The 26,149-nt window shown below is 45.5% G+C and overlaps 1 protein-coding gene across 1 annotated transcript in view; it reads left to right on the top strand.

Moving 5' to 3' along the window:
• The window catches only part of fat3b (FAT atypical cadherin 3b), a gene marked incomplete at both ends in the record, with an annotated part of 64,580 nt that extends 42,992 nt beyond the window's left edge, over nt 1–21,588 (top strand). The window contains 13 exons of the mRNA XM_080549987.1: nt 2,079–2,359; nt 2,835–3,397; nt 3,833–3,964; nt 5,492–5,649; nt 5,873–6,398; nt 6,583–6,736; nt 8,481–8,628; nt 9,780–10,187; nt 10,307–10,562; nt 10,687–10,788; nt 15,224–15,283; nt 20,558–20,752; nt 21,209–21,588. Of these exons, the coding sequence (XP_080406113.1) occupies nt 2,079–2,359; nt 2,835–3,397; nt 3,833–3,964; nt 5,492–5,649; nt 5,873–6,398; nt 6,583–6,736; nt 8,481–8,628; nt 9,780–10,187; nt 10,307–10,562; nt 10,687–10,788; nt 15,224–15,283; nt 20,558–20,752; nt 21,209–21,588 (3,363 nt within the window). The remainder of the gene's footprint in view (nt 1–2,078; nt 2,360–2,834; nt 3,398–3,832; nt 3,965–5,491; nt 5,650–5,872; nt 6,399–6,582; nt 6,737–8,480; nt 8,629–9,779; nt 10,188–10,306; nt 10,563–10,686; nt 10,789–15,223; nt 15,284–20,557; nt 20,753–21,208) is intronic.
• Between the last annotated feature and the right edge of the window lie 4,561 nt (nt 21,589–26,149).

Raw genomic sequence — 26,149 nt, 5'->3', positions numbered from 1 at the left:
TCATGTGAAGACTGATGTCTGTCCTATTTAGAAAAGAGGCTACAGTGCAGCCAGCACTACATGCTAGACATACTGATCATATTAAACTATGCATTTTACTTACTAAAAGATATTCTTAATTGTCTCATTATTTGGATAAGTAACTTCATAATATAATTACCAAATTACCATATAATAAACCAAAGGAACAGCTACATACAACTTCAAGTGAGATACTATAGAACTTACTGCAAGATATGAATAACAATACTGTGCGCACGATTCCTTGACCTCACTAGAGACAAAGCAACCAGGGTTCGAGTTATGTGGGAGCCAATGGGAGCTGAGCTCCCATAGAGATGGTCTGAGGCTCTCTGAGCTCCCATGAAGGCAGTAAAATCAAAAATCTGTGGGGGTCGCTAATAATACATTACCACAACTATTATTTGATCAAAATGTCAATGTAATGAATATTATTTAATTTATATTATAAATATTGTAAAATAAACACGTTTTCCAAAAGAACTACGTGCACCATTAATCTCCTGTGAATGACAGTATGCCTTTGACTGCCTGCACTTCACCACCAAGACACTATGGGGCGCAGTAGAATATTGTGCAACAGCAAAAGGTTGATTAATCAGCTGTGCGGTAAACCGTTGGAACACACAGTGCACAGTTGATTAATCAATTAAACCAATAGAGTGAGACACCAGTTGCCTTTCAGGAAGTAGTGAGATCGTGCACCTAGCCTATTATTGAGAAGCAAACATTCATTCATTAGCTATACAGGAGTATATACATACAATAGTAGCTACCATGCCGCCCAAAAAAAGGCCACTGCTGCCGACCGGGTCATCAAGCCTAGAACATTTCGGGTTTTTATCAAAGACAAATTTGACCCTCTCCCGTTCATCCAATCTTGGATAAGGAAAGGACATCGGACGTCAGCATCATGGGTTCCAGGACCGCGACCGCAGCCTACTGAAAACAGACCACTTTGGTCTATCTTGTCTCCGTAAAGGTAAGGTGGCTTTTACTTTTTACTAACCTAGTGTACTAACCTAATGTATTTTTCGCTCCTTCTGTATAGCAAAAATAACACAATTATTGGCCGAGATACATGTGTGACTATCGCTTTTATAGCTGTTGTTTCATGTGGGGCTGTTGATGTGGTGAAATGAGTAGCCTGCAGCTGTAGCGTCAGGATATGTTGGGATTTGAGGATGAGGATGATGTTTCGGTACCGGTACCGTTTTTAAAGTATCGATTTGTCACCGGTATCGAATAAAACCCAAACTGTACCCAACCCTAACTATATGTTTACATGCCAACTAATTAGCTAATTCATTTCTGTCATTTAGAGCTGAGGGGAGCAACAGAGAGACGGACAACAAGACAGCAACAGAGAGACAGACAACAGGACAGTAACAGAGAGACAACGGGAGAGGAGAGCAATAGAGACAGAACTGAATGCACTGAACCTTTTTTTTATTCTTTGCATTATTAACACTGTTGTGTTATTGTGTTATTAAAGTGTTTAAGTGTTTTATGGTAAAGCATTATGAGTGGTGTGTGTGTGCAGGGTGCTCGTGAGTTGTATATTTTGGGGAGGGGGGAGGCTTGTGTATGGGGGCAGGGGGGTCCTCACACAAAGGAGTAGCCTAGGGCCACTGACCACCTTAATCCGCTACTAATTAAAACTTGTAAGTCCCATCGCTGTGTGGGCATGATTCGCGCGTGCATGAGAACATTTCGCACTGTTATTTTGGAGACCCCCACAGAGTTCAGCTTATAACTCGAACCCTGAAAGCAACGTTAACTCATTGGTAGCACTATCTGGCACGGAGCACAAAGTATCAATGGGAGCGTTATTATTCAGTGGCAGCGACGTGCATGTAGTCTACCATTTAGAATCCACAACGTTGCATTTCGTTTGACTTTGTTTGTCACATTTTAAATAGATAACATGCTAGTTTATCAACTTTCTTGAACAAATCTCATATATTTTGTTGTTGTTGTTGTTGTTGTTGTTGTGGTTGTTGTTGTTGTTGTTGTTGTTGTTGTGGTTGTTGTTGTGGTTGTTGTTTCCGTCTCAGGCCAAGGACTCTGGGAAGCCAGGTCTTTCCTCTTCATCCTGGGTGTTTGTTCGAGTGATCGGGGACAGCCAATACAAGCCCACCGTCTCACCCCTGGAGGTCTACGTCGTCACGGTGACGGATGTCTATCCAGGTGGCCTGATTGGTCGGATCTACGCCACAGACCGCGACGTCAACGATGTCCTCTCCTTTACCCAGAAGTCTCAGCAGTCCAAGGGCACGTTCAAGATCAACAGACAGGACGGCAGTATCGTAGTCCTGGCAGGACTGGAGCCGGGCAGGTACTCACACAGACTGTAAATGTGTTTGTTTGTTTGTTTGTTTGTTTGTCTGTTTGTTTGTTGAAGTAACGTCCTTGTCACGTTTATAGCAGTTGACCTACAGAGCTTTGAATTCCTCTCTATCCTGAGTAATGTGTGGTCATTAACAGTATGTGGCATCTAGAATTGCCTTTCTAAAATGTTTATTTATTGCCTACTTTTGAGTAGACACAGGTCATGTTGAGGGTCAGGTTGAGTCATCTCTTTTTTTTTTCTGAGTGAGGAAGTCCCACTCATATTCTTCATCTGACAGATACAGTGAAGACAGACAGGAAAGCAAGGACAAGAAGGGAGAGAGGGCATGTCAGCAGGACATGGGCCGGACTCGAACCCATGCCGACATGGGCATGTGTGTGCACTGCAGACCACGGTGCTAGACCACTGGACCACCCCAGGCCACAGGTTGAGTCATCTCTTTGGTCGTCTCTCTCCTTAGGTATCAGATAAACGCTCTGGTCAGTGACGGGCGCTTCTCTGTGTCGACGGACGTCACTGTCCAGGTGGAGCAGGTGACAGACGACCTGCTCCGGAGCGCTTTGAACCTCCGCTTCCCCTCCCTCTCCCCGGAGGACCTGCTTAGCCGCCATCTCGGCGAGGTCAAGAGAACGCTACGCGCCATAGCCGGCTGGAGCTGGTCGCCCGGGCAACAGGATCCTCTGCACGTGCTCAGCGTGCAGCCCGTGGCCGGGACCCCCCACGTAGACTTACTCCTGGCGATGGAGAGGCCGGAGGCGGCGGACAGCGAGGGGATGGGGGGGTTCTATGCTCCCCAGGAGTTGGGCTTGAGGCTCGGGGAGGCTGGGGGCAGAGGGCTGCTCCAGGGGGTCCTAGCGGGGGCTGAGGTGGTGGGTCAAGCCTGCTCGGGGGAGCTAGAGTGTGGGGACAGGGTGTGTGAACAGAGCCTAGTCATGGAGGTTAGCGCTCTGGTCACCTATACGACAGAGAAGGTCAGTCTGGTGACACCACGCTTCAGCCGCACCGAGGCCTGCGCCTGTCCAGGTTAGTGCACACACACACACACACACACACACACATTGATATAAGCAGTACTCAAGTTGTAAAAGAAAATCAGGGGGGATGGTGGATTTTATCATATGGGGAAAATGTTAGCATCCCCTCAGCGTCAGTGACTTCAGTGTCAGTGACTTGGTGGTAAAAATGTCATTGCATGTGTGCGTGCCCCCTCGCCCACAGTATTTTACTCAATATGCGCAAAACTAAATGTTGAAATAGCAGTAATACCACGTTCATTGATAAAATGACATAAGGGATGGAAAGGGGGGGTGGCAGTTTTAGAAGGGGGATGATTTTGACCGTTGCTATTTCAGAGGGGATGCCATCCCCCCTCATCCCCCCTCAACTCGAGTGCTGGATATAAGTAAGTCTCATTAAGAAGCACAGTAGGAAAGTAATGTCTTTCCTCCATGCACACAGGAGGGGAATGTCCGACCCCTCTGGAGCAGTGTGAGGGCCAGTCCTGCCCTGGGGATATGCAGTGTGTTCGCTCAGGCCCCACAGCGCCCTCTGTCTGCCAGTGTGTGCTTGACAGACTGGATGAATGTGCAGGTGAGAGAGGAGAGACACTCTGACTGGACTATATCTTTTAAGAAAGGATTTCAGCTGCATGTCGTCAACAAGTATATAACCGACTCTAGTCTAGGTACACAAAGGACCTCTCGAGGTGATTGGTATTGGTGATTGGTGATTGGATTTTCTTTTCAATTATGATTTTTATTATTTCCTTCACAAACATCCAAAAAGGCAGTTCAATGTGTTTTACAGTGTTTTACTGAAATTCAGACTCAATTCTTCAAATGTTCATAAGGTGTTGTTATGGTAGAGACATCCAATGTACTGGACCCCCTTAGAGTACCACTCTCTCCAGAAGAACACCTGCCCTCCTATTTTCAATTTTGGGTTATTCCATATTGAAGCTGGTCCTGCCAGGTACGGAGATGATCCCTCTTTCTTGTGTATGATGACAGATATGATTATTAGATTCTGGCTATCGGCTTTTGGACATAATACAACATCATCTGCTGCCACGAATGGGACATTCAGTTATTCCTAGATCTACCCACAATGGTCTGTCATCTCTACTTGAGGGAAGGGAGACTATCTGAGCCCTTAAGAATGCTTCCTGGTAAAGTCTCATGTTAGGAAGTCTCAGCCCCCCACATTATATTTTAGCCTGTAGTCTTGCTAACTTCATCCTAGCCCTTTTCCCAGCCCAGATAAATTGGCTAAACATTTGATCTATAGTCTGGAATAAGGTCACTGGTACATTCAGAGGTAGCTTGCTTAGAAGGCAGTTGAGTTTGGGAGCTATAACCATTTTTATAGCTTGGACTCTCCCCCATAATGAATAATGAAATCTGGAAATCTGCAGTTTGTCCCATCCCTCGAGGAGCTGTTTCTTATTCAAGGCTGTTTCCGAAATGATCCGTTATAAGTCCTGGGTTCAAAAGTATCCAGAGATATTTAAATTATTTAGTATACCCACTGAAATTTCCAATTTTGAAAATTACTTCTGGAACACTATTTGGATAAGGGCATCACCTCGGATTTGGCCCAGTTTATCTTGTACCCCGAGATATCCGAAAACGAGTTAACCAAATCCAACATCGGGGGCGCAGACCTCTGTGGGTATGAGAACCAGAATATCAGAACCGTGATATGTAGATCATCCGCGAAAATCAACGTTTTGTTTTCCCGCCTGCCCGTTGTAATACCCCTGACAGCTTCGTTTAGTCTAATGGCTTCTGCAAGGCGGTGAGACGATAAACAAGCGTGATGAGAGTGGATTGCTCTGCTTTGTTCCACGTCCCACAGGGAAAGCAGACGACCCGAGACCATTAGTTGTTACCATAGATTTACCCTGATTATATTTAAGCTTAATTAATATCCTGAAATACTGTTTCAAATCCAAATTCTTTTAGAGTGAAAATAGCTGGTATTGATTTCGGACGTTTTGGAAAGGAGGGGGAAAACTTGAACAATGGTAATGCTTACCAAACTTCTTGAAGAAGTGTTGACTACTGCTCTCCCTCTATCTATCTCTATCTCTATCTCTACCTCTCTCTGTCTCTGTAGGTCAGACGTCTCTGAGTTTCGCAGGGAACAGTTATATTAAGTACAGGGTAACAGAGAGCGGTCAGTGTGAAGAGATGAGGCTGGGGCTGAGGATCAGAACCCTGCAGAGTAGAGGAGTCATCATGTTCACCCGCGCAAACCCCTGCACCATGCTCAAGGTACAGACACACGCACACACGCACACACACACACACACACACACACTCACACACACACACACACACACACGCACGCACGCACGCACGCACACACACACACACACACACAAACCCAATATAATCAAACTCCTCACATACACACTAAACTACACACTAAACCTTTATCACCCCCTTTAACCATAAGGAATTCATTCAGTTAAGAGGTCATTTTATCCCCTCACAGATCGAGGGGGGCCGTCTGTGGTTCCAGCTAGACTGTGACAACACCCTGGGCATCATGGGTATCTCTGGCCGACCCATAAACGATGGGCGCTGGCACACTGTCGCCTTGGAGCTGACTCAGAACTATACTCTGCTCTCATTGGACGACAGCTACGTGGAGAGACGCAGGGCTGCTAGGGCCCCGGTGCGACTGTGGCCTCTGGCCCCAGACTCCTCCTTCTTCTTCGGGGCCCAAGTAAGGCCTCCGACTACAGGGCAGGAAGAGAGGCAGAGCCAGGGGAGCCAAGGACCAGATCAGGGGACGGGTCCAGGGGGGAGGGGCCCTCCGCGGGCCCAGGATGGGTTCCAGGGATGCCTGGGTTCCTTGGTGCTGAACGGTAACGAGCTGCCCCTCCAGCACAAGAGGAGTCGCTACGCTGAGATAGCCGGGCTGAGTGAGGTCAAACTGGGCTGCGTCCTCTACCCTGACCCCTGCGTCGGCAAGCCCTGCCTCAATGGAGCCACTTGCAATACTCTGCCCTCCGGAGGTTAGTGTGTGTGTGTGTGCGCGTGCATGTGTGTGTGTGTGTGTGTGTGTATGTGCACGTGCATGCGTGTGTGTGTGCACGTGCATGCGTGTGTGTGTGTGTGTGTGCACGTGCATGCGTGTGTGTGTGTGTGTGTGGTGGTGATGATGTTGATAAATCCCTCCCCTACTTGTGTTCCTGTTAGGTTTGGAGTGCAGTTGCACTGAGGGATTCACCGGGGGGCGCTGTGAGGTGGAGTTGACATCTTGTGTGCCCAATCCATGCCAGAACGGAGGGGACTGTAAGCCTGTGGGCACCACCTTCCTCTGTGGTTGTCCCAGAGGACTCATAGGACTCATGTGAGTCTAACCAGTCATTATATCTCCTGTCTACGTTCATATAGAACGCCTCACTTTAAAAGTGCAAATGCAGGGACTTGTTTATCACACACAGAAAACAACAGACTCTCTCTCTCTCTCTCTTTCTTTCTCTTACACACACACACACACACACACACACACACACACACACACACACACACACACACACACACACACACACACACACACACTCACACACACACATTTGAATACTTTATTTGGTTCCACAAATTATATTACACAAACAGGGAATCAAATATTTCGGGGCTAAGCAGCACTGAACACTCAAGGGTACACATAACACCTCCTTCTCCACACGGCCAAGCTGCCAATAATAGCTGAGACAGAGCAAAATTTGGCAACCTGTTTGGCCTTTCTTTTAGACATTGCAGCAATTCTCAGACCCCTCATGGTGCATTTATATACATGGCCCAGACTTCCAAACACAAGTATGCTGAATTTACACCTGTACCCAAAGCTGGTTATCATACTAAGTAGTGGTTGGTATTTGATATACTTGTCCTGGAAAGTCTGGTCCATGTACAGGTCAAAGGGGCAGCCTACTTCTACAATCAGCACCTCCTTGTGGCTGGTGTCAACAAAGACAACATCAGGTGTATTTGGGATGTTGGCAAAAACATCATTGGTAAAAACCAAACCACTCTGGTAACACTCTGGCATGCTTGTACATAGCTGCGCTAGATGGTAATATGTTTTGTACTGTATCAGACACAATGTCCACAATACGGTCATGACGAGCTATGTACAGGTGTTTGTATGCATTACAACACACACACACACACACACACACACACACACACACACACACACACACACACCGCCATGCAGTTTGGATCTGAAAAAAAAAAAAATACTATGAGGTTAAAGTAGAGAATCTCAGCTTTTATTTGAGAGTATATGTGTACGTACATGCTGTTTTGAGAGCAATGTGATCCCTACCCAGTATTAGTATAGTGTTCCTAACAAAGTGTTCGGTATAGCAGTATAGATCATTGGAGATGATACATGGCTTACATAAAGTGTTCTAGTAGTCAATAAATGACGGCCATGCTAGAGTGGATAGACCATCAGCAAGCACACTGTTATTGGTTCAGGGTAGTTAGTGGATAGTGGTTGATTGAGCATGGTTTTGATTATAAATCCCCCTCCTTTTTTGTCCTTTCACGCGTTGTCAGATAGTAATGAGGGTGATATCCTTCACTGAATGACGCCATTAGAGTGAGGTTGTTACGCTGCTAGGCCTATAATAACCTTCTTCAAAGATCACAGTATTTGCTCTGATCTCAGATCTAGTTTGTAAAATAAAAGCTGTCCTAAAACTTATCATGGGAAACTGTTTTTTTTTTTCCGTTAGTTTTTTTTTGTTTTTGCGTCTTAAAACTGGCATTAAAGAAAAAGTAATTCAAAGGGGAAAGCTGTGCCTTTGGTGATTAAATCGCAGTGGGACACCGTTTTTTAGATACTTGCACTGTGTGTGTGTGTGTGTGTGTGTGTGTGTGTGTGTGTGTGTGTGTGTGTGTGTGTGTGTGTGTGTGTGTGTGTGTGTGTGTGTGGTGAGAACTTACAGTTCTTACCCCAAGATACAGTCTTACACCAAGTAAATGTATAACTTTTCTTTCTCAGTTTCTCTTTCTCTCGTTCTCTGGTTGTCTCACCGTTTCCCTTTATATTTCCCTTCTTCCCTTCTTTCTCTACTTCACAGATGTGACGAGGATGTGAACGAGTGTGCCCGGGAGGAGTGTGAGAACGGAGGGGAGTGTGTTAACACGTTCGGGGCGTTCTACTGTAACTGTTCGGACGGGTTCCAGGGTCAGTTCTGTGGGGATTGGAGCCCAGAGGATGACACTCAGGTACAACCGTCAAAACCAACACATCCGTGGAAGTTAGTGATAACACGCTTGGCCTCTTCTGTCGTGTCATCCCTCTCATCAGTCTATCTCTCATCAGTCTATCTGTCATCAGTCTATCTGTCATCAGTCTATCTCTCATCAGTCTATCTCTCATCAGTCTATCTGTCATCAGTCTATCTGTCATCAGTCTATCTCTCATCAGTCTATCTCTCATCAGTCTATCTGTCATCAGTCTATCTCTCATCAGTCTATCTGTCATCAGTCTATCTGTCATCAGTCTATCTGTCATCAGTCTATCTCTCATCAGTCTATCTCTCATCAGTCTATCTGTCATCAGTCTATCTGTCATCAGTCTATCTCTCATCAGTCTATCTCTCATCAGTCTATCTGTCATCAGTCTATCTGTCATCAGTCTATCTCTCATCAGTCTATCTCTCATCAGTCTATCTGTCATCAGTCTATCTGTCATCAGTCTATCTCTCATCAGTCTATCTCTCATCAGTCTATCTGTCATCAGTCTATCTGTCATCAGTCTATCTCTCATCAGTCTATCTCTCATCAGTCTATCTCTCATCAGTCTATCTGTCATCAGTCTATCTGTCATCAGTCTATCTCTCATCAGTCTATCTCTCATCAGTCTATCTGTCATCAGTCTATCTGTCATCAGTCTATCTCTCATCAGTCTATCTCTCATCAGTCTATCTCTCATCAGTCTATCTCTCATCAGTCTATCTCTCATCAGTCTATCTGTCATCAGTCTATCTCTCATCAGTCTCCCTGTCTATCTTTCTACTGTATCATTACAAAACACTGAAGGAGTGACACAGCCCAAACAAATAAACACATGCTTAGATCAAAGCAAAGGACTCCCAATGCTTCCACCCACCACTGTCATCATCCTCTCGTTACAGGGCTACAAGACATGTTCCCAACAGGCCAATTCTTTACCACCATAGTTCAATTAAGTGTGTTAGTACTGGACTCGAACAAAATCTGTCAATCAATGAAACTGTATTTGTATTGCACACTTTATACGCAAATGCAATGCATTTACAGTCCAATAAGTGACAGCAAAGGGAGATATCACAAAACACAAGGACCAGTATCAACAACATTTTGATCCAGTTCTGTTGTATGGTTCTGCTCCACAGACGGAGGCTCTGTCCTACTTTGGGCCGGGCGAGATCATCGGCATCCTGGTCCTGATCTTCGTCGTCATCCTCCTCCTCATCCTCTTCATCGTGCTCAGGAAGAAAGTCACCTTCCGAAAAGACCCTGATCCCGGCCGGGGGAGCGGGGGAGGAGGGGTGTCAGCGGTTTCCGTGGAGACCAGCTACATGTTGCACAAGACAGGCATAGGGGCGGATGGCATCGAGTTCAAGGCTGTGCGTGTCGCTGGGTCACCAGGGGTCACCAGTAACTATGGTGATGGAGGGGTCACCGGGGGGCCCCCTAAGGTCATGGTGCGCCCCACCGCCCACTTTCTTCCCGGCTTCCCAGTAAACCAGGGGTCAAGAAATTGCGATGGTGACAAGACGATGTCCAGCGAGGGCAGTCAGGTAGCGTAGTGTGAGTGGGGAGTTCAGTGTGTGTGTGTGTGTGTGTGTGTGTGTGTGTGTGTGTGTGTGTGCGCGTGTGCGTGTGCGAATATGTAACCAAACTGTCCTTCTCCCCGCAGATGAGCAGCTTCCTGTCTAACCTGCCTCACATCCTGGGAGGAGCTAGTAGAAGGGGCGTGGCTGTGTGCAGCGTGGCGCCCAATCTACCACCGCCATCGCCCTGTCATTCAGAACATAGTCCCTCCCGCAAAGCACCCTGGGAGAGGGAGGGAGAGAGGGAAGGAGAGGAGGAGAGAGGGAGAGATGGAAGAGAGGAGGAGTGGGAGCAGAGAGCCTACGAGTTGGAGAGAACACAAAGAGCAACCAGTCCACTGGGTAAGAACAACACACACATAACACACACACACACACACACATACACACACACACACACACAGTCACACACACACACACACACGCACACACAGTGATCTTCACTCTCTGGTGTCTCTTTATGCAGTTGGGGTGTCTGACCTGGTGGAGGAGGTGACATGTTTTTCAGAGAGCATATCTGAGGCCCACTCACTCAGCTCCTTCACCTCTGATTCCTTCGACGACAATGGTAAGAATGATTCTATTGCTACCTAGACCATACACACTCTATATACTCTACACACTCTATATGTGACAGCTGCTGGTGAGAGGGGTAACAAGTCTGCAGCTGATTTAATGTTCGGACTTGTATTTTGAAAAATGTAAATACATTTCAGCGTGTAAATTACACACTCGCTACTCTAATTACACACTCAACTAACACAGCTTGTTTTGTGAGCCTGCTAACAATGTCAAGTAGTGTTATAGTTAACTAGGTAGCAGTGGGGATTACTCACCCAATCCATTGCATTGCAATATTTTGGCTTGAATACCAGGTTTGTGTTGTGATTTTCAACAACGTTGAAATGTATTTCCGTTTTTCTAAATAAACGTCTGAACATTCTGAACACGGTTGCCGACCTGTTCCCCCTTTCCCCCTTTCACCAGCCGCTGTCTCTACATATACTCTACATATTCTATACACGGTACTCACTGAGATGCTAAAGGTGTCCTAGTTTCTCCCAATACTCTGTGTTTCCACTGTGTTTCCAGTGTGTTTCCACTGTGTTTCCACTGTGTTTCCACTGTGTTTTCAATGTGTTTCCACTATGCTGCTGATATACATGTCATGGCCATGCTAAAAGACATTGTATTGTCATCAAAGGCAAAAACCTTAAGCAAAACCTTTTACAATATTTAGTTGTTTTTAGTGTTGTTCCGATACCGATACTAGTATCGGCATGGCCACCGATACGCACAAAAATGCTGGTATCGGTATCGGCGAGTACTAACAAAAAAAAAATCCGTTATTTTTTTTTTTTTTTTTTTTTTTTTTTTAAGTACTAAAGTTATTTTGTTTGTAAATGTTCACTTGCTGTTGCACTACTACTACGACTGTTTTATATCTTAAATGGATATTGCACTGATTGGCATCTGTGAGAGCCACATTTCAGGTTTTATAAGGGGTTGATTTTCTTGTCACCATACCAGGAAGACAATTAAAAAAAGTTCTATAGTATTCACTCTCTGTTGGTATTTTTTCCTGTTTTACAAAGGTTTTGAGCAGTGCCAGACTAAGTGTTAGCAATAATTTTACATCGAGGTGAGTATGCGGCTCTAAAAAACTTGTTTTTTTGTTTTGTTTTTTCAAACGCCGTGGTATCGGATCGGTACTCGGTATCGGCAAGTACTGCACGGTCAGGTATCGGTATCGGTATCGGTATCGGGATCAAAAAATGGTATCGGAACAACACTAGTTGTTTTTGTAGAATGTATGACAATTAAATAAATGGGTTTTGTTGACATGAATGGCTCCCTGGCAGTTGGCACCAAGCTGGAAATATATTAATCTTCCTCTCAGTGCATTAACATGTAAACACGTTTGCTGTACAGTATGTACTGTGCAGGATGCTATTAACTGAGCTATTAGTAGCTAAGGAACATGCATGACATTTTGAACTAAGGATCATGTTATCCACATTAACAATATAATTATGTAATCTGTCTTTACCGTCTGCCAGAGATGTCCGCAATTATGGTAAATGGACTGCACTTGGATCACCTTATTCCATAGTGCTTTACAATGGCCTCTCATTCACCCATACACGCACACACTCACACACCAATGACGGCAAGCTACCGTGCAAGGCGCCGGCCGGCCCGCTCATTGGGAGCAATTTGGGGTTCAGTGTCTTGCCAAAGGACACCTCGACACGAGGAGCCGGGGATCGAACCGCCGACCTTGCCATCATTAGACGCCGGCTTTGCCTCCTGAGCCACAGCCGCAATTATCCAAAGACATTTCTTGTTAATTTTGCCATTTAGCAGACGCTTTTATCCAAAGCGACTTACAATTACGAATTACAGGGACATTCCCCCTGGAGTAACTGAGGGCTAAGTGCCTTACCCAAGGGCACACTAGTAGTGGTGTGGTTTCAGGCGGGATTTGAACTCACAACCTTCCGATCACAAGTCCAACTCACTATCCACTAGACCACCACTACCCCTTGTGCGTTAGCCGGTGCACATAATATTAGACTTGCTGTCAATAGTGACATGACACTAATCCTCTCCAGACAGATTTCCTGCTCAGTTAAACAGCTGATTGATTTGACAGAGCGATTATGTTGAACTACCTGACAGGTGCAGTGTAAACACAGACGTCTCACGGCATGTTTGGGGAAGGCTCAAAGCGTGCTAGGTGACAGAGCAACAGCTCTTACTTGAGTAATGAGACAATCACACTCAACACGCACAACACGCACACATCCTCACACACACACACACACACCCTCACACACACACACACACACATCCTCACACACACACACACACACCCTCACACACACACACACACACACACATCCTCACACACACACACCCTCACACACACACACACACATCCTCACACACACACACACACCCTCACACACACACACACACACACACATCCTCACACACACACACACACACACACACACACACACACACACAAATAGAAAAGACAATACATAGGCTATGTATAAAAGGTTGTTGGCAATACATTCTAAATGGTGAAATACCATGTATATGTATATAATATGTACACAAATACCATACGTTTTTTAAGGTAATAAAGGAGAAGCAATGCTTCACCTACCCATTACTTACGCAGGGCACTGTACATAAGTAGAAGGTAAACATGTTGTTGGTAATTCACAAAAAAATAGGTAGAGAAAGGACAGTGTCTGAATACTGTAATAATGTTCTCTTTTCTTTGTGTGCGTGTGTGTGTGTGTGTGTGTGTGTGTGTGTGTGTGTGTGTGTGTGTGTGTGTGTGTGTGTGTGAGTGAGGGTGTGTGCACGTGATGAGTGTGGATGTGCATATGTTTAGGTCTCTGAGTCTCCGTAATGACTGTCATTACTCAAGAAAACACTGAAGGGCCATTGCTTTGCATTTTTGATTTTCTGCGCCATTACGTACTTGCAAGGCAGTGCATGTGCTCCTTTTTCATACTGAAAGGCTTCTGTACAGTGCACACAGCTGCACGTGTGTTAACCAGGACCAGAAGGAGAGCACACAGTACACATGTTTTAAAATCGCTGCACTGGCTGCCTTAGTTGTAGAATTGATTTTAAGATGAATTTATTGGTTTACGAAGCACTAATGGTCTCGCTCCCAACTACATGTCTGACATGGTTTTAAGATATCCACCCACTAGATCCCTCAGGTCCTCTGGTAGTGGTCTCTGGGTCGGTCCAGGGGTCCGGTCTAAGACCGCTGAGGCCGATTTTAGCCACTATGGCCCTAGACTATGGAACGGCTTGCCGGAGGACTTGACGGTGGCAGAGAGTGGATATCGTTAAAAGAAATGTTAAAACACACCTTTATAGCCTGGCTTTTATCTAGTATTTATCTCTTTATCTCGCACTTTTACTCTTGTTTCTTATCTCCTATTTCTTGTTTTATTCCTGGTTTTATTGTGTTTATATCTTTAAAAGAATGGTTTCGATTTCACGCTACGCTTCCTGTTGTCATCCCGTTTTCATTACAACATTCTTTGTTATTCGACAATATAGATACTATATAGAGAGACCCAGTGGCTGTAGAAAGTCAACACACCCCTTCACTTTCTCCATATTTTGTTGTGTTATAGACTTCATTTAAAATGTATTAAATCAAAACATTAATTTCAATCTACTCACAATACCCCTTAATGACAAAGTGAAACTGCAAATGTATTAAAATGTAAACACAGATATACCTCATGTGCATACGTCTTCACACACTTTGCTATTACACTTAAAATTAACTAAAAAGCAAACGTGTCATCAGCAAATCATTCAGTAAGTTGAATTGAGTCCATCTTAATGCAAGGATAATAGTTCATGTCATTTAATTAGTCAAATGTGTTAATTTGTTAGGGTCTCTGATTTGCAGGTATATTATATGTTACATACCCATACCCTTCTCTCTTGTTGTGACCTTAATTTACCAGACTAATTCATTAAATTGTCTTTATTGTTTGTATTACAGTATTTCCAATTAGTCGGAACCTCATGTGGGTGTCTGTTCTGTATTTGTCAGTACATTTCTATAAAAACAAATAATTTGCCAAAGATAATTTCCCTGGCCTTGGTTAATTATGAATCTCTTCTTCCAATCAAGGCATATCTTATAAAAGTACAGTACAGAGTCTTATAGTGCACATTTTAATGTTTGTCTATTTGTCTACATACATACATACATACTGTACATACATACACACATACATACATACATACACACGCTCCCATTTTTGCACCCCACTGCAACTATACACAGTCCACATCGTGTGTGTTGAGGTTTACAGTAATATCTTTCATAATAATGTAACAAACCTGTATGAGGCCCATTAGCCGCTTACAATAAGAACTCATATCCCTATTTTTCTATTATTTCTCTCTCTATCCTCTGTCTCTCTGTCCTTCCTTCCCTCACCAAGCCTCCATAGTGACAGTCATACAGATGGTCAACGATACTGTGGACTCCATTGAAAGCGAAAGTAAGCTCAAATGGATCTTCTTCTTTTTTTTATCACATTACACCACTACTTCCTCTCTCAGTACCACTCTGCTTCAAGTTAACATTGCCTCTATTGGCCAGACAACGTAACGTAGAACCAAGACTGAGTGAAAGAATGAGGCTGTTGGATATCTACTGAAGTGCGGAGCTACGTGCATACATCATCAGAGCCATAGATACTGTATATACACACAGCTCTGGTGTGCTTATCAGGATATTCAGCTGCTACTCTTCCTAGGATCACATAAAACATACAGACATACGTGACAGAGTACAGAACAGCAAAACAGCTAACATTTATTTTGGAATGGCTGTTGCTGGGGAACTAGTTCGCTTTGATAGCAAACAGTGGGAAACCCCATCTGAGGCTCTCTACCCCATCTGCATTATCAACCAATCAGAAATGATCAAGAGGTCACCCGGAAGTCCTTACATCTCTGATAGTAAAATAATCCATGTTGTAATTGATTTTCACTCATGAAATCATTCCTATGGATGAAATAAGATAAACAATTGATATACAATTGATTAAAAGCCGAACATAGACCAATATACTTTGTACTTATAAGACTTATTAGTCTATTACAAGCAATAATAAGAAACTATAGACAGATATACAGTCACTGAACACTTTATTAGGAATAGCTGTACGCCTTCTCATTCGTTCAGGTGGTGTAATAGTGGGGGGAATGTTTTCTTGGCACACCTTGGGTCTGTTAGTAACAACCAATCATCGCTTGAATGCCGGTGTATTTGAGTATTGATGCTGACCATGTGCATCGCTTCATGGCCACAATGTACCCATCTTCTAATGGCTACTTCCAGTATGATAATGCACAAAGCAAAAGTCGTCTCAGACTGGTTTCATGAACATGAAAATTAGTTCAGTGTTCTTCAGTGGCCTTCCCAGGCACCGGATCTGAATCCAATAGAACACCTTTGGGATGTGTTAGAATGGGAGATTCACAGCTTGAAAGTGCACCTAAAAAATTGTATGAAGCAATCATGTCATCATCAGAATCTCGAGGGAATGTTTCTAACATCAATGCCACAGAGAATTGAAGCTGTTTAGAGAGCAAAGGGAGGCCCTACCCAGTATTAGTATAGTGTTCCTAATAAAGGGAGGGCCTACCCAGTGTTAGTATAGTGTTCCTAATAAAGGGAGGCCCTACCCAGTATTAGTATAGTGTTCCTAATAAAGGGAGGCCTTACCCAGTATTAGTATAGTGTTCAAAATAAAGGGAGGCCCTACCCAGTATTAGTATAGTGTTCCTAATAAAGGGAGGCCCTACCCAGTATTAGTATAGTGTTCCTAATAAAGGGAGGGCCTACCCAGTATTAGTATAGTGTTCCTAATAAAGGGAGGCCCTACCCAGTATTAGTATAGTGTTCAGTAAGTCTATACTGTTTATTTTACCTTACCAAGTACAATAAATAGTACCAATCAGTGGAGGGGGTGGTAGGGATAAAAACATTTAATGAAACATGTTGATGTTATGCAAGCAGCGCTTTCTGATTTCAGACTTTTAATTGCTCTCTTCCCATTTCAAAGCTATCAAAACAAAAATGCAAATTACCCGTGGACCTAATTGGACCACCCGACACAGTACATTGCAGAATTAAACATGTCTGCTCTGCACAAAATATTGCTCAACTACAGTCATGTGAAAAAATTAGGACACCCCATGAAATATTTAGTTATTTTTTTAAGAAATATGGACATATCAATATTTGATCTTCGTTCCAACTATATCTATAGATAAAGGTGATGTAATTGATCCAAAAACAATGAAAACGTTATTGTTTATTCCCACTGAGGAAAAGGTTAGGACAACCTATACCCCGGCCTAGCTGGTATTGCCCCCTTTGCCTGAAATAACCTCAATTAGGCATTTCCTATAACTGGTCTACCAGGCTCTGACATCGACTGGGAGAAAGTTGTTCCTACTCCTCCATGGAGAATTACTTTAGTTTGAGGGGAGTCTGGCATGCACAGCCCGTTTCAAATCACCCCACAGCATCTCAACAGGATTAAGATCCGGGCTTGGCCATTCCAGAACTCTCCAAATCTTTCTTTTGAACCAGTCGTTGGTGGATTTACTGGAATATTTTGGGTCATGGTCATGTGACATGGTCCACATCCACTTAAGCTCACATTTTTTGGACAGATGGTCTCCTGTCCGGACTCCTCAAGCACCCGCTGATACAATAAAGAATTCATAGTGGATTCTATGATGGTGAGCTGGCCAGGCCCTGCTCCAGCCAAGCAGCCCCAAACCATGACATGTCCATCTGCTGTCGTTGGTTTGCGCCAAACATGTGTTCTGTTACTGTGCAATTAATAAGTAATTGAACTTGGGATTCAACCTTCTTTCTGAAGGCCTCAGAAAGCTCTAAATGTAAACTAAATGTCTGAGGTTTAAATAAGACAGGCTCCTCCAAGATCCTCTCTAACGATGTTCTAATCATTTGCACCTGATGTGGTGCGCTTGATTCTAATTTTAGACATTTTAAGTAATAATAAATGTGGGGAAATTACATTTTACAATCTTTTTTTTGTTTAGTTATATTACCTCCATCTCTCATTATTGTTAAAATGAAGTTCAATGTCCATATGTTTAAATATGTGACAGTGTCTGGTTAAAAAGTCCTCATGTCCCCATGGTATTTATAAAACATTTTCCAGATTATGAAAGTGCAGATTGTAAGCTTTCAAATGATGTGTCCTACATTGAAATGTGATAGTTGAAGAAGATATGAAGATATATATTTGAATGTTGGTACACCTCAAACCAAATAGCGGAGAAACGTACCCTGATTCAAAACACAGGCAAAATAGCTGCTAATAGTTAGAGATAAAAAGTATTTAGTGATCCTAAAACTGTTGTTTGTTATATCGAGTCGGCTCTTCAATACTTAATTACACATTTATTTTTTGTTTTTTTAAAAGAAGCTTTTTGCTCATTTGCACGACTCAAGAATTGCAGACATGCGATACCAGGCTGTCACATGTTGAAAAAGACAAAGGTTTTCATGGGGTGTCCTTCTCTCCCTCTCCCTCTCTCTCTTTCACTCTCACTCTCTCTCTCTCTCTCTTTCCCCCCCTCTCTCTCTCTTTCCCTCTCTCTCTCTCCCCCTCTCTCTCTTTCCCTCTCTCACTCTCTTTCCCTCTCTCTCTCTCTCTCTCTTTCCCTCTCTCACTCTTTTTCCCTCCCTCTCTCTCTCTCTCTCTCTCTCTCTCTCTTAGTGTCAGGCATGGATGGTGTGGAGACCTACAGCAGGCATGGTGAGTCACACATCCTTTTCATCTTCTAAATCCTCCTTAACCATGGCTAATGTGGGTTTAACTGGGAAGGCCATTTGTTCCGGGTTATTTGTATTGCACGTGTACAGTAGTATTCATATTTATATCTGCATATCACATCTCCCCATATTGTCTCATTCCTGTCAAATTGTGAGTTTGCCCCTGTTTCCCTGGAGATTGGTGTAGACATTGTTGCTCTTTTATTAATCGCCCACATTCTCTGTGTGTGTGAGTGTGTGTGTGTGTATGTGTGTGCGTGTGTGTGTGTGCATGCGTGTGTGTGTGTAGTGTGTGTGTGGGGGGGTGTACATCGACTGAACCTCCGCCTTCCCTTTCCTCCCTACCACCTTTTGAGGTTTTCTCATCATCGGAGACTCTCTGTTCTCTCAGGGTGTTTGTTTCTTTTTCCGTTTTATTTGCAGTGAATCGACATCTGCGGTGTGAGGATGACATGCGTGTAGAAGTCTTCAAAGAGTACATTGTGGATTGTAAGAGTGTTTTTCTCACTGTTCTCTCCAACAGCATGCAATGCCCACTCCCTTATGTTGCCATAGTAATAGGAAATCAACCCCTGACCCCTCCAGCCTTTAACAGCACACAGATACGACCTTTATATGACACCTGCATGATACCATAGTAGGTAGTGATGTGACATACTGTCCTGTGTGATACAGTAGGTAGTGATATAACGTACTGTCCTGTGTGATACAGTACACACCACATCTTCAGGTCAGAGCGGCGGGTCGTAAGCATGGTACAGTAAGAGTGCAGCTGCACACCGCAACAGTCTGTTATACTCAATAATAATCATAATCATAATCATAATCATAATAAATAATATCTTGTATAGCGCCTTTCACAGAACCCAAGGACGCTTTACAAATTTGACAGAAGAAAAGTCTGACAGACAAAACAGAAAACACAGAGACAGCGACAAAACTAAACTAGGGGCAAAAGGCCTTGGTGAACAGATGGGTTTTGAGGGCTGATTTGAAGGTGTCCAGGGTAGGGGCAGGTTATGTCCAGGTTATGTCCAGGTTGCGGATCACTGTGGGGAGAGAGTTCCAAAGGGTGGGTGCTGCCACACTGAAGGCTCTAGGGGTGGAAAGCAGACCCATGTCTGAGGGCCGCAGGTTCCGGGAGGGGGTATGTTGGCAGAGAAGGTCAGTTAGGTACTGGGGAACACAGGCATGGAGGGATTTATAGGTGAAAAGGACGATTTTGTACATGATGCGGGACTTGACCAGAAGCCAGTGCAGGTGAATGAGGGTGGGGGTGATGTGCTGCCAGGGCTTGGTGTGGGTGAGGACCCTGGTAGCTGAGTTCTGCACATACTGGAGCCTGTCCAGGGCTTTGCTGGGAACTCCGAACAGGACTCCATTACAATAGTCCAGGCAGGAGGTGACGAAGGCGTGGATGAGGGTTTCGGCCACAGAGTCAGAGAGGGATGATCGCGTCTTGATGAGCGTCTTGGGTGCCACAACCATGAGCTCTGTTTTTGTTGCTGTTGAGTTTGACTTTGAGTAGGTTAGCAGACATTCATGTTTTTATTTCAAGCAGGCAGTTGACAAGAGATCGAGGGGGGAGCTGAGAGGACGGTGTAGTGCTGAGATACAGTTGGGTGTCATCAGCGTAGCAGTGGAAGTTTACAACAATAACTGTTGCACCAACGCTGTGCTGATTCCCTAATCTATCTACGATGAGGATCTATTAATACTGATACTGTATCTAATCTGAAAAGTCTGAAAGTTGAGGATAATCTGTACAGTGCTCAGTTTAGGATGATTCTGGGGAACAAGCAAACTTCTTCAATGCTGTGTGTGTGTGTGGGGGGGGGGGAGGGGGGGGGTATAGAGCAGACTTTCATCCTGTATTTAACACACATCTCAGTTTAAGATCGATATTTTAAAGCCACGCCTCCAACCCTCTGACTCTGTTCTTCCCACGCAGCGTACCACTGGGAGTCCTCCGACTGGCGGTCTCCATCACGCCTCCGGGCCGTCCAGTGCGGGATGCTCCTCGACCCCGGCGACGACCTCTCATCACACAGACGAGGGGGCAGCACGCGCTCCCTCCAGCTGGACTACAGACTCCCAGGGAACGGCGGGGAGAGGAGGGGCCACGAGGGAGGGGGAGGGGACGAAGGTGGGAGAGGAGGGCACCAGTGGGAGAGAAGTCAAACGGGCGCGAGGGAGCGAGGGGTTCAGAGGGAACGAGGACGCTCGGGCGAGAGAGAGAGAGAGGGGAGCGGAGAGAGAGGGAGTACGGGTGGGAGAAGAGGGCACGGAAAGGAAAGAGAGCACTCTGGTCAGAGGACTAGAGGCCGTTCAAGTGAGAAGGAGAGAGGACACTCGGGGGAGAGGAAGAGTGGGCTCTTGGGGGAGAGGAAGAGAGGAAGAGAGGAGAGGGAGAGAAGGCACTCGGGGGAGAGGGAGAGAAGGCAGTCGGGGGAGAGGGAGAGAGGGCACAGCAGTGAGAGAGGGTTAACAGAAGAAGGGAGAGGGCATGAACGTGAAGAAAGACACTCGGCAGAAAGAGGGAGTGCGTGCGGCGAACGCCAAAGAGACCACCCACCGTCACCTGACCGTGACACCCGTGAAGAGAACTCCTCTCCCATATACGAGGAGTTCCGCGAACCCAACCGCGACCAGGCGGAGCAGGACCATTACGACACTCTCCCCCCAGCCCGCCCTGCCTACGAGGGCTACCCCTCCAGTCCCCCTGGCCTCAACCTGCACCCAGCCCAGCTGCTGCCTCCTCTCTGGGCCTGGGAAGGACAGGCGGGGAGGTGCGTGGCCCAGGAGAACGACCAGGGGGGGTCGGGGTCGGGGTCTGGTTTAGGGAGCGGATCTGGGGCTGGGTCCGGGGACGAGCTGGAGAGACTACTGAACCTGGTGTCCCTCAGGGCCAGACGGGCCACACGCACACACAACAAAGCCTCTATAGGGTCAGAACCAGCCAGGTCAGACGGACAGAACTGACCACAGAGAACATACTGTACGTACACACATCCCATTGGATCAGGTGCTGGACGGACTAAAAACACTTGGAGGAAAATGATGTCTGTGACTCTTAATATCCGTTCACCTGTGCTGATCGCAGATACTGTAATAACTTTATGATTATTGAAATCAACGTTTAACGGAAGTCTGGCTTCTCGTGAGTTACATTATCATTCTGAATCATCCTCATCTCAACTACGCAGTTACACACAAACAGACACACACACACACACACACACATACACACACAATGCAATGCGATACCACCGCGATACCACCACAATGCAACACTCCATTCTGTTTTCTGTGTCTAACAGATGCTGCTGTTTTTTTTTTTTTTATGTTCCTAGCCCATGTCAAGTTAAAGTTGCCATAATGATTAGAACATAGCTGATATAAAATCAACAAAACAATATTTTGGATGTATGTACCCTTTATCTATTTATGTATTTATCTATCTATCTATTTGACATTATGTAACTTATTGGGGACAATGTAATGCTCTTTGTCTTGCAGCATGATATTTTGTTTTAATTGTGCCATTATCAGACATGAAGACATGCTAAGCTTTATGTTTATCCTAAGCTCAAATAGTTATATTTTCAATACAAATCTAATATGTATTATATAATAACAATAATAATTATAATAATTCATTGTATTTATATAGTGCTTTTCCGGGGCTCAAAGACGCCATATGACATATGGATTTGATCTCTGTTATGACAGTATTAACTCCTTGTAAATACATCCTCAACCCCATATCCAACTGTATCCCGTAGGTTGAAATATATGATTTGGTAAAACAACAACAATAAAGGCATATTAAGCAACATGACATGATGCAGCATGTGATATGTACTGTAAGGTAATTATTCATGTATTAATAAAGTATTAACCACACTGTGGGGAACTGTGAGGTGTGCTTGACTTCAATGTTAGCAATAAGTAAACAAACATGCAACATGAGCAAGTTATTTATTTCAGATCTGTTCGCCAGGCTTGACTTGCATGGCTACTACTTGTGGCTTTGGGGAGAGTTCAGAGAGCTACCTGCACGTATGTGAGTGCGTGTGCATGTATTTCACGTGTGTGCATGCATGCCTGCCTGCTTGTCTGTGTGTGTGTGTGTTTTGTTCAGCAGGCCTAGACACAGAGGAAGTAGTAGTGCACTGAGAGGTGGTAAGAGAGATTGTAGTAGGTGATCACACGCGAGGCTGGCGGAGCTCCTATCATCGGTGCTTTTTAGGGTTTTTAAGTACATTTGTATGTACTTTTTTATTTCAGTACTTATAGGGAACTGTTGTGTAAATAGTACCTACAGCAGGCACGACTTACTAGAAGTTGGTGCGCAAAACGAGAGGACAGTAACAGCGGAGTTCCTGAAACAACAAAGGATTCCTCACGAGATCACCGGGAGAACAATGGTACACAATCCCAACCCTGAGGCGCAAACGTCGGCGTAAGCAACGACGGGGCTGCAGAGGAGGCCTGCTAGCTAGGCTGAGGAACAGCTGGCCGGGGCTGCGCCGACCAGCTGGCCGGGGTTTTCACCAACATCTTCAACCAGTCCCTGTCCCAGGCCACCATCCCACCCTGCCTGAAAACCTCAACAATCATCCCAGTCCCGAAGAAAAGCACGGTGAGCTGCCTAAACGACTACCGCCCGGTGGCACTCACACCAATCATCATGAAGTGCTTCGAGAAACTGGTCCGGGCCCACATAGTCACACGCCTCCCGCCCAACCTGGATCCATACCAGTTCGCCTACAGAGCCCACAGGTCCACAGAGGACGCCATCGCGACGACTCTCCACTCCACTCTATCCCACCTGGAGAGGGGGAACAGCGTGGTGGGATGTATCTCGGGGGGGGACGAGGCGGCGTACAGGGATGAGGTAGAGCAACTGAGCAAGCTGTGCAAGGTTAACAACCTGCTGCTGAACAAGTCAAAGACCCAGGAATTCATCGTAGACTTCAGGAGGAAAAAGTCCGAGATCCAGCCCCTGCTCATCGACGGAGAGAGCGTGGAGAGAGTCTCAACCCTCCGATTCCTGGGACATCACATGCGGGATGACCTGACCTGGAAGGACAACACAAAAGGCACCATCAAGAGGGCACAACAGCGGCTATACACCCTGAGATGCCTCAGGAAGGAACACAACAAGCAGGAGATACTGGTGGCCTTCTACCGCGGCGCAGTGGAGAGCATCCTCACCTACGGCATCTGCAACTGGTTCTCCAGCTGCACAACAGCGGAGAGAAATGCGCTACAGAGAGTAGTGAGAATAGCACAGAAGATCACCGGCGCCCCCCTCCCCTCTCTGGAAGAGCTGTACAACACACGCTGTCTCAGGAAGGCCTCAAAGATCTCCAGGGACCCGACCCACCCTGGGCACGTACACTTTACCAGGCTGCCCTCGAAAAGGAGGTTCAGGACCCTGGCCGCTAAGACAAACAGACTGAAGAACTGCTTCTACCACAGGGCCGTCCAGGCCCTGAACACAGCAAAGACCTAAGTTCTGGGCCCTGGACAGTCTGGACGGATTGTATGGCAGCTGCTGGACTGAAAAAATCAGGTGTAGTGCTGAGGCACAAACATGTACATTTCAAGCCTGCAAACTGTGACACTTTAAATAACGTGAAAAAATACTATTGTGCAATATGACAACCCTAGTCGACTATCTGTACAGTATAGTACAGTGGATTGTGTACATAGCCTTTATTTATGTAAACCAGCTCCTTCCCTTCTTGTGATTTTTTTTCTAAAAGTTTTTTTTTTCCCTTTCCTAACACCAGGGGAGCCACCCCTCCTAAATGTCGTTGTTTGGTACCTGTACTGTAGCAATGACAATAAAGTCCATTCATTCATTCATTCATTCATTCATTCATACGCGAGACTGCTCTTTGTGAACTTCAGCTCTGCCTTCAACACTATCCTTCCAGACAGGCTAGTGACCAAACTACTAGACCTGGGACTATCACACTCTATCTGTGCATGGATCAAGGACTTCCTGTCTGACCGCCCCCAGAGGGTGCGGGTGGGCTCCCACACCTCCACAGCCCTCAGACTCAGCACTGGGTCCCCCCAGGGCTGCGTGCTAAGCCCCATCCTCTACCTCTACACCTACGACTTCACCCCCGTCCACCCCAGCAACTCCATCATAAAGTTTGCAGACGACACCACCGTGGTGGGCTGCATCTCGGGGGGGGACGAGGCGGCGTACAGGGATGAGGTGGAACAGCTGGGCAAGCTGTGCAAGGTTAACAACCTGCTGCTGAACCAGTCAAAGACCCAGGAAATCATCGTGGACTTCAGGAGGAAAAAGTCTGAGGTCTAGCCCCTGCTCGTCGATGGAGGGAGCGTGGAGAGAGTCTCAACTCTCCGATTCCTGTGGGTGCACATACAGGATGACCTGTCCTGGAGGACCAACACAGCAGCCATCATCAAGAAGGCACAACAGCGGCTCTACTTCCTGAGAGTCCTCAGGAAATACCACCTCAGACAGGAGCTGCTTGTGACCTTCTACCGCTGCACAGTGGAGAGCATCCTCACCTACTGCACATGCGTGTGGTTCTCCAGCTGCACAGCCGCAGAGAGGAAAGCGCTACAGAGAGTCGTGAGATCAGCCCAGAAGATCATCGGCGCCCCCCTCCCCTCTCTGGAAGAGCTGTACAACACACGCTGCCTCAGGAAGGCCTCCAAGATCTCCAGGGACCCATCCCACCCTGGGAACGAACACTTTGTTCGGCTGCCCTCAGGCAGGCGGTTCAGGACCATGTCCGCAAGGACAAATAGACTGAAGCTCAGCTTCTACCCTAGGGCCATTCAGGCCCTGAACACAGCAAAGACCTAGGTTCTAGTTCCTGGACAATCTAGACAATTTGATGGCAGCTACTAGATTGTAATCATAAGTGCAATACTGAAATACAACATGTGAACATTTCAAACCTGCAAACTGCGACACTTTAAATGAATGTGCAATAATACTATGTGCAATATGACAACCCTCGTGTACATAAGGTTCAGAGATAGGAAATGTTAGGATATTTATAGCATAGCATAGAGTACAGCACAGTGTTTTATTTGTATAGTATAGTAGTATAGTATAGTGGATAGTGTATATAGCCTTTATTTATGTAAACCAGCTCTTTTCCCTTCTTGTTTTTAGTATTTTTTTTCCTAGCACCAGGGGAGCCCCCCCTCCGAAATTTCGTTGTATGGTACCTGTACTGTATTAATGACAATAAAGACCATTCATCATTCATTCATTCATTCATTCATTCAATGACTACACTGAGTAAATGATGTTGATAGAAGGTGGGGTCTTTTGTCAATACGTGTGTGTGTGTGTGTGTGTGTGTGTGTGTGTGTGTGTGTGTGTGTGTGTGTGTGTGTGTGTGTGTGTGTGTGAGTGTGTGTGTGTGTGTGTGTGTGTGTGTGTGTGTGTGTGTGTGTGTGTGTGTGTGTGTTGTGGCAACCCTCTCTTAACTGCGACCTAGGGTGAGACTCAGCACCCTGGACAGCGCCCATTCTGGCC

The sequence above is a fragment of the Nansenia antarctica genome (assembly GCF_963989245.1).
Source record: "Nansenia antarctica genome assembly, chromosome: 20".
Classification (NCBI taxonomy): Eukaryota; Metazoa; Chordata; class Actinopteri; order Argentiniformes; family Microstomatidae; genus Nansenia; species Nansenia antarctica.
Note: the sequence above shows the minus strand (reverse complement) of the source record. Positions and strands in the feature narration are given on the sequence as shown.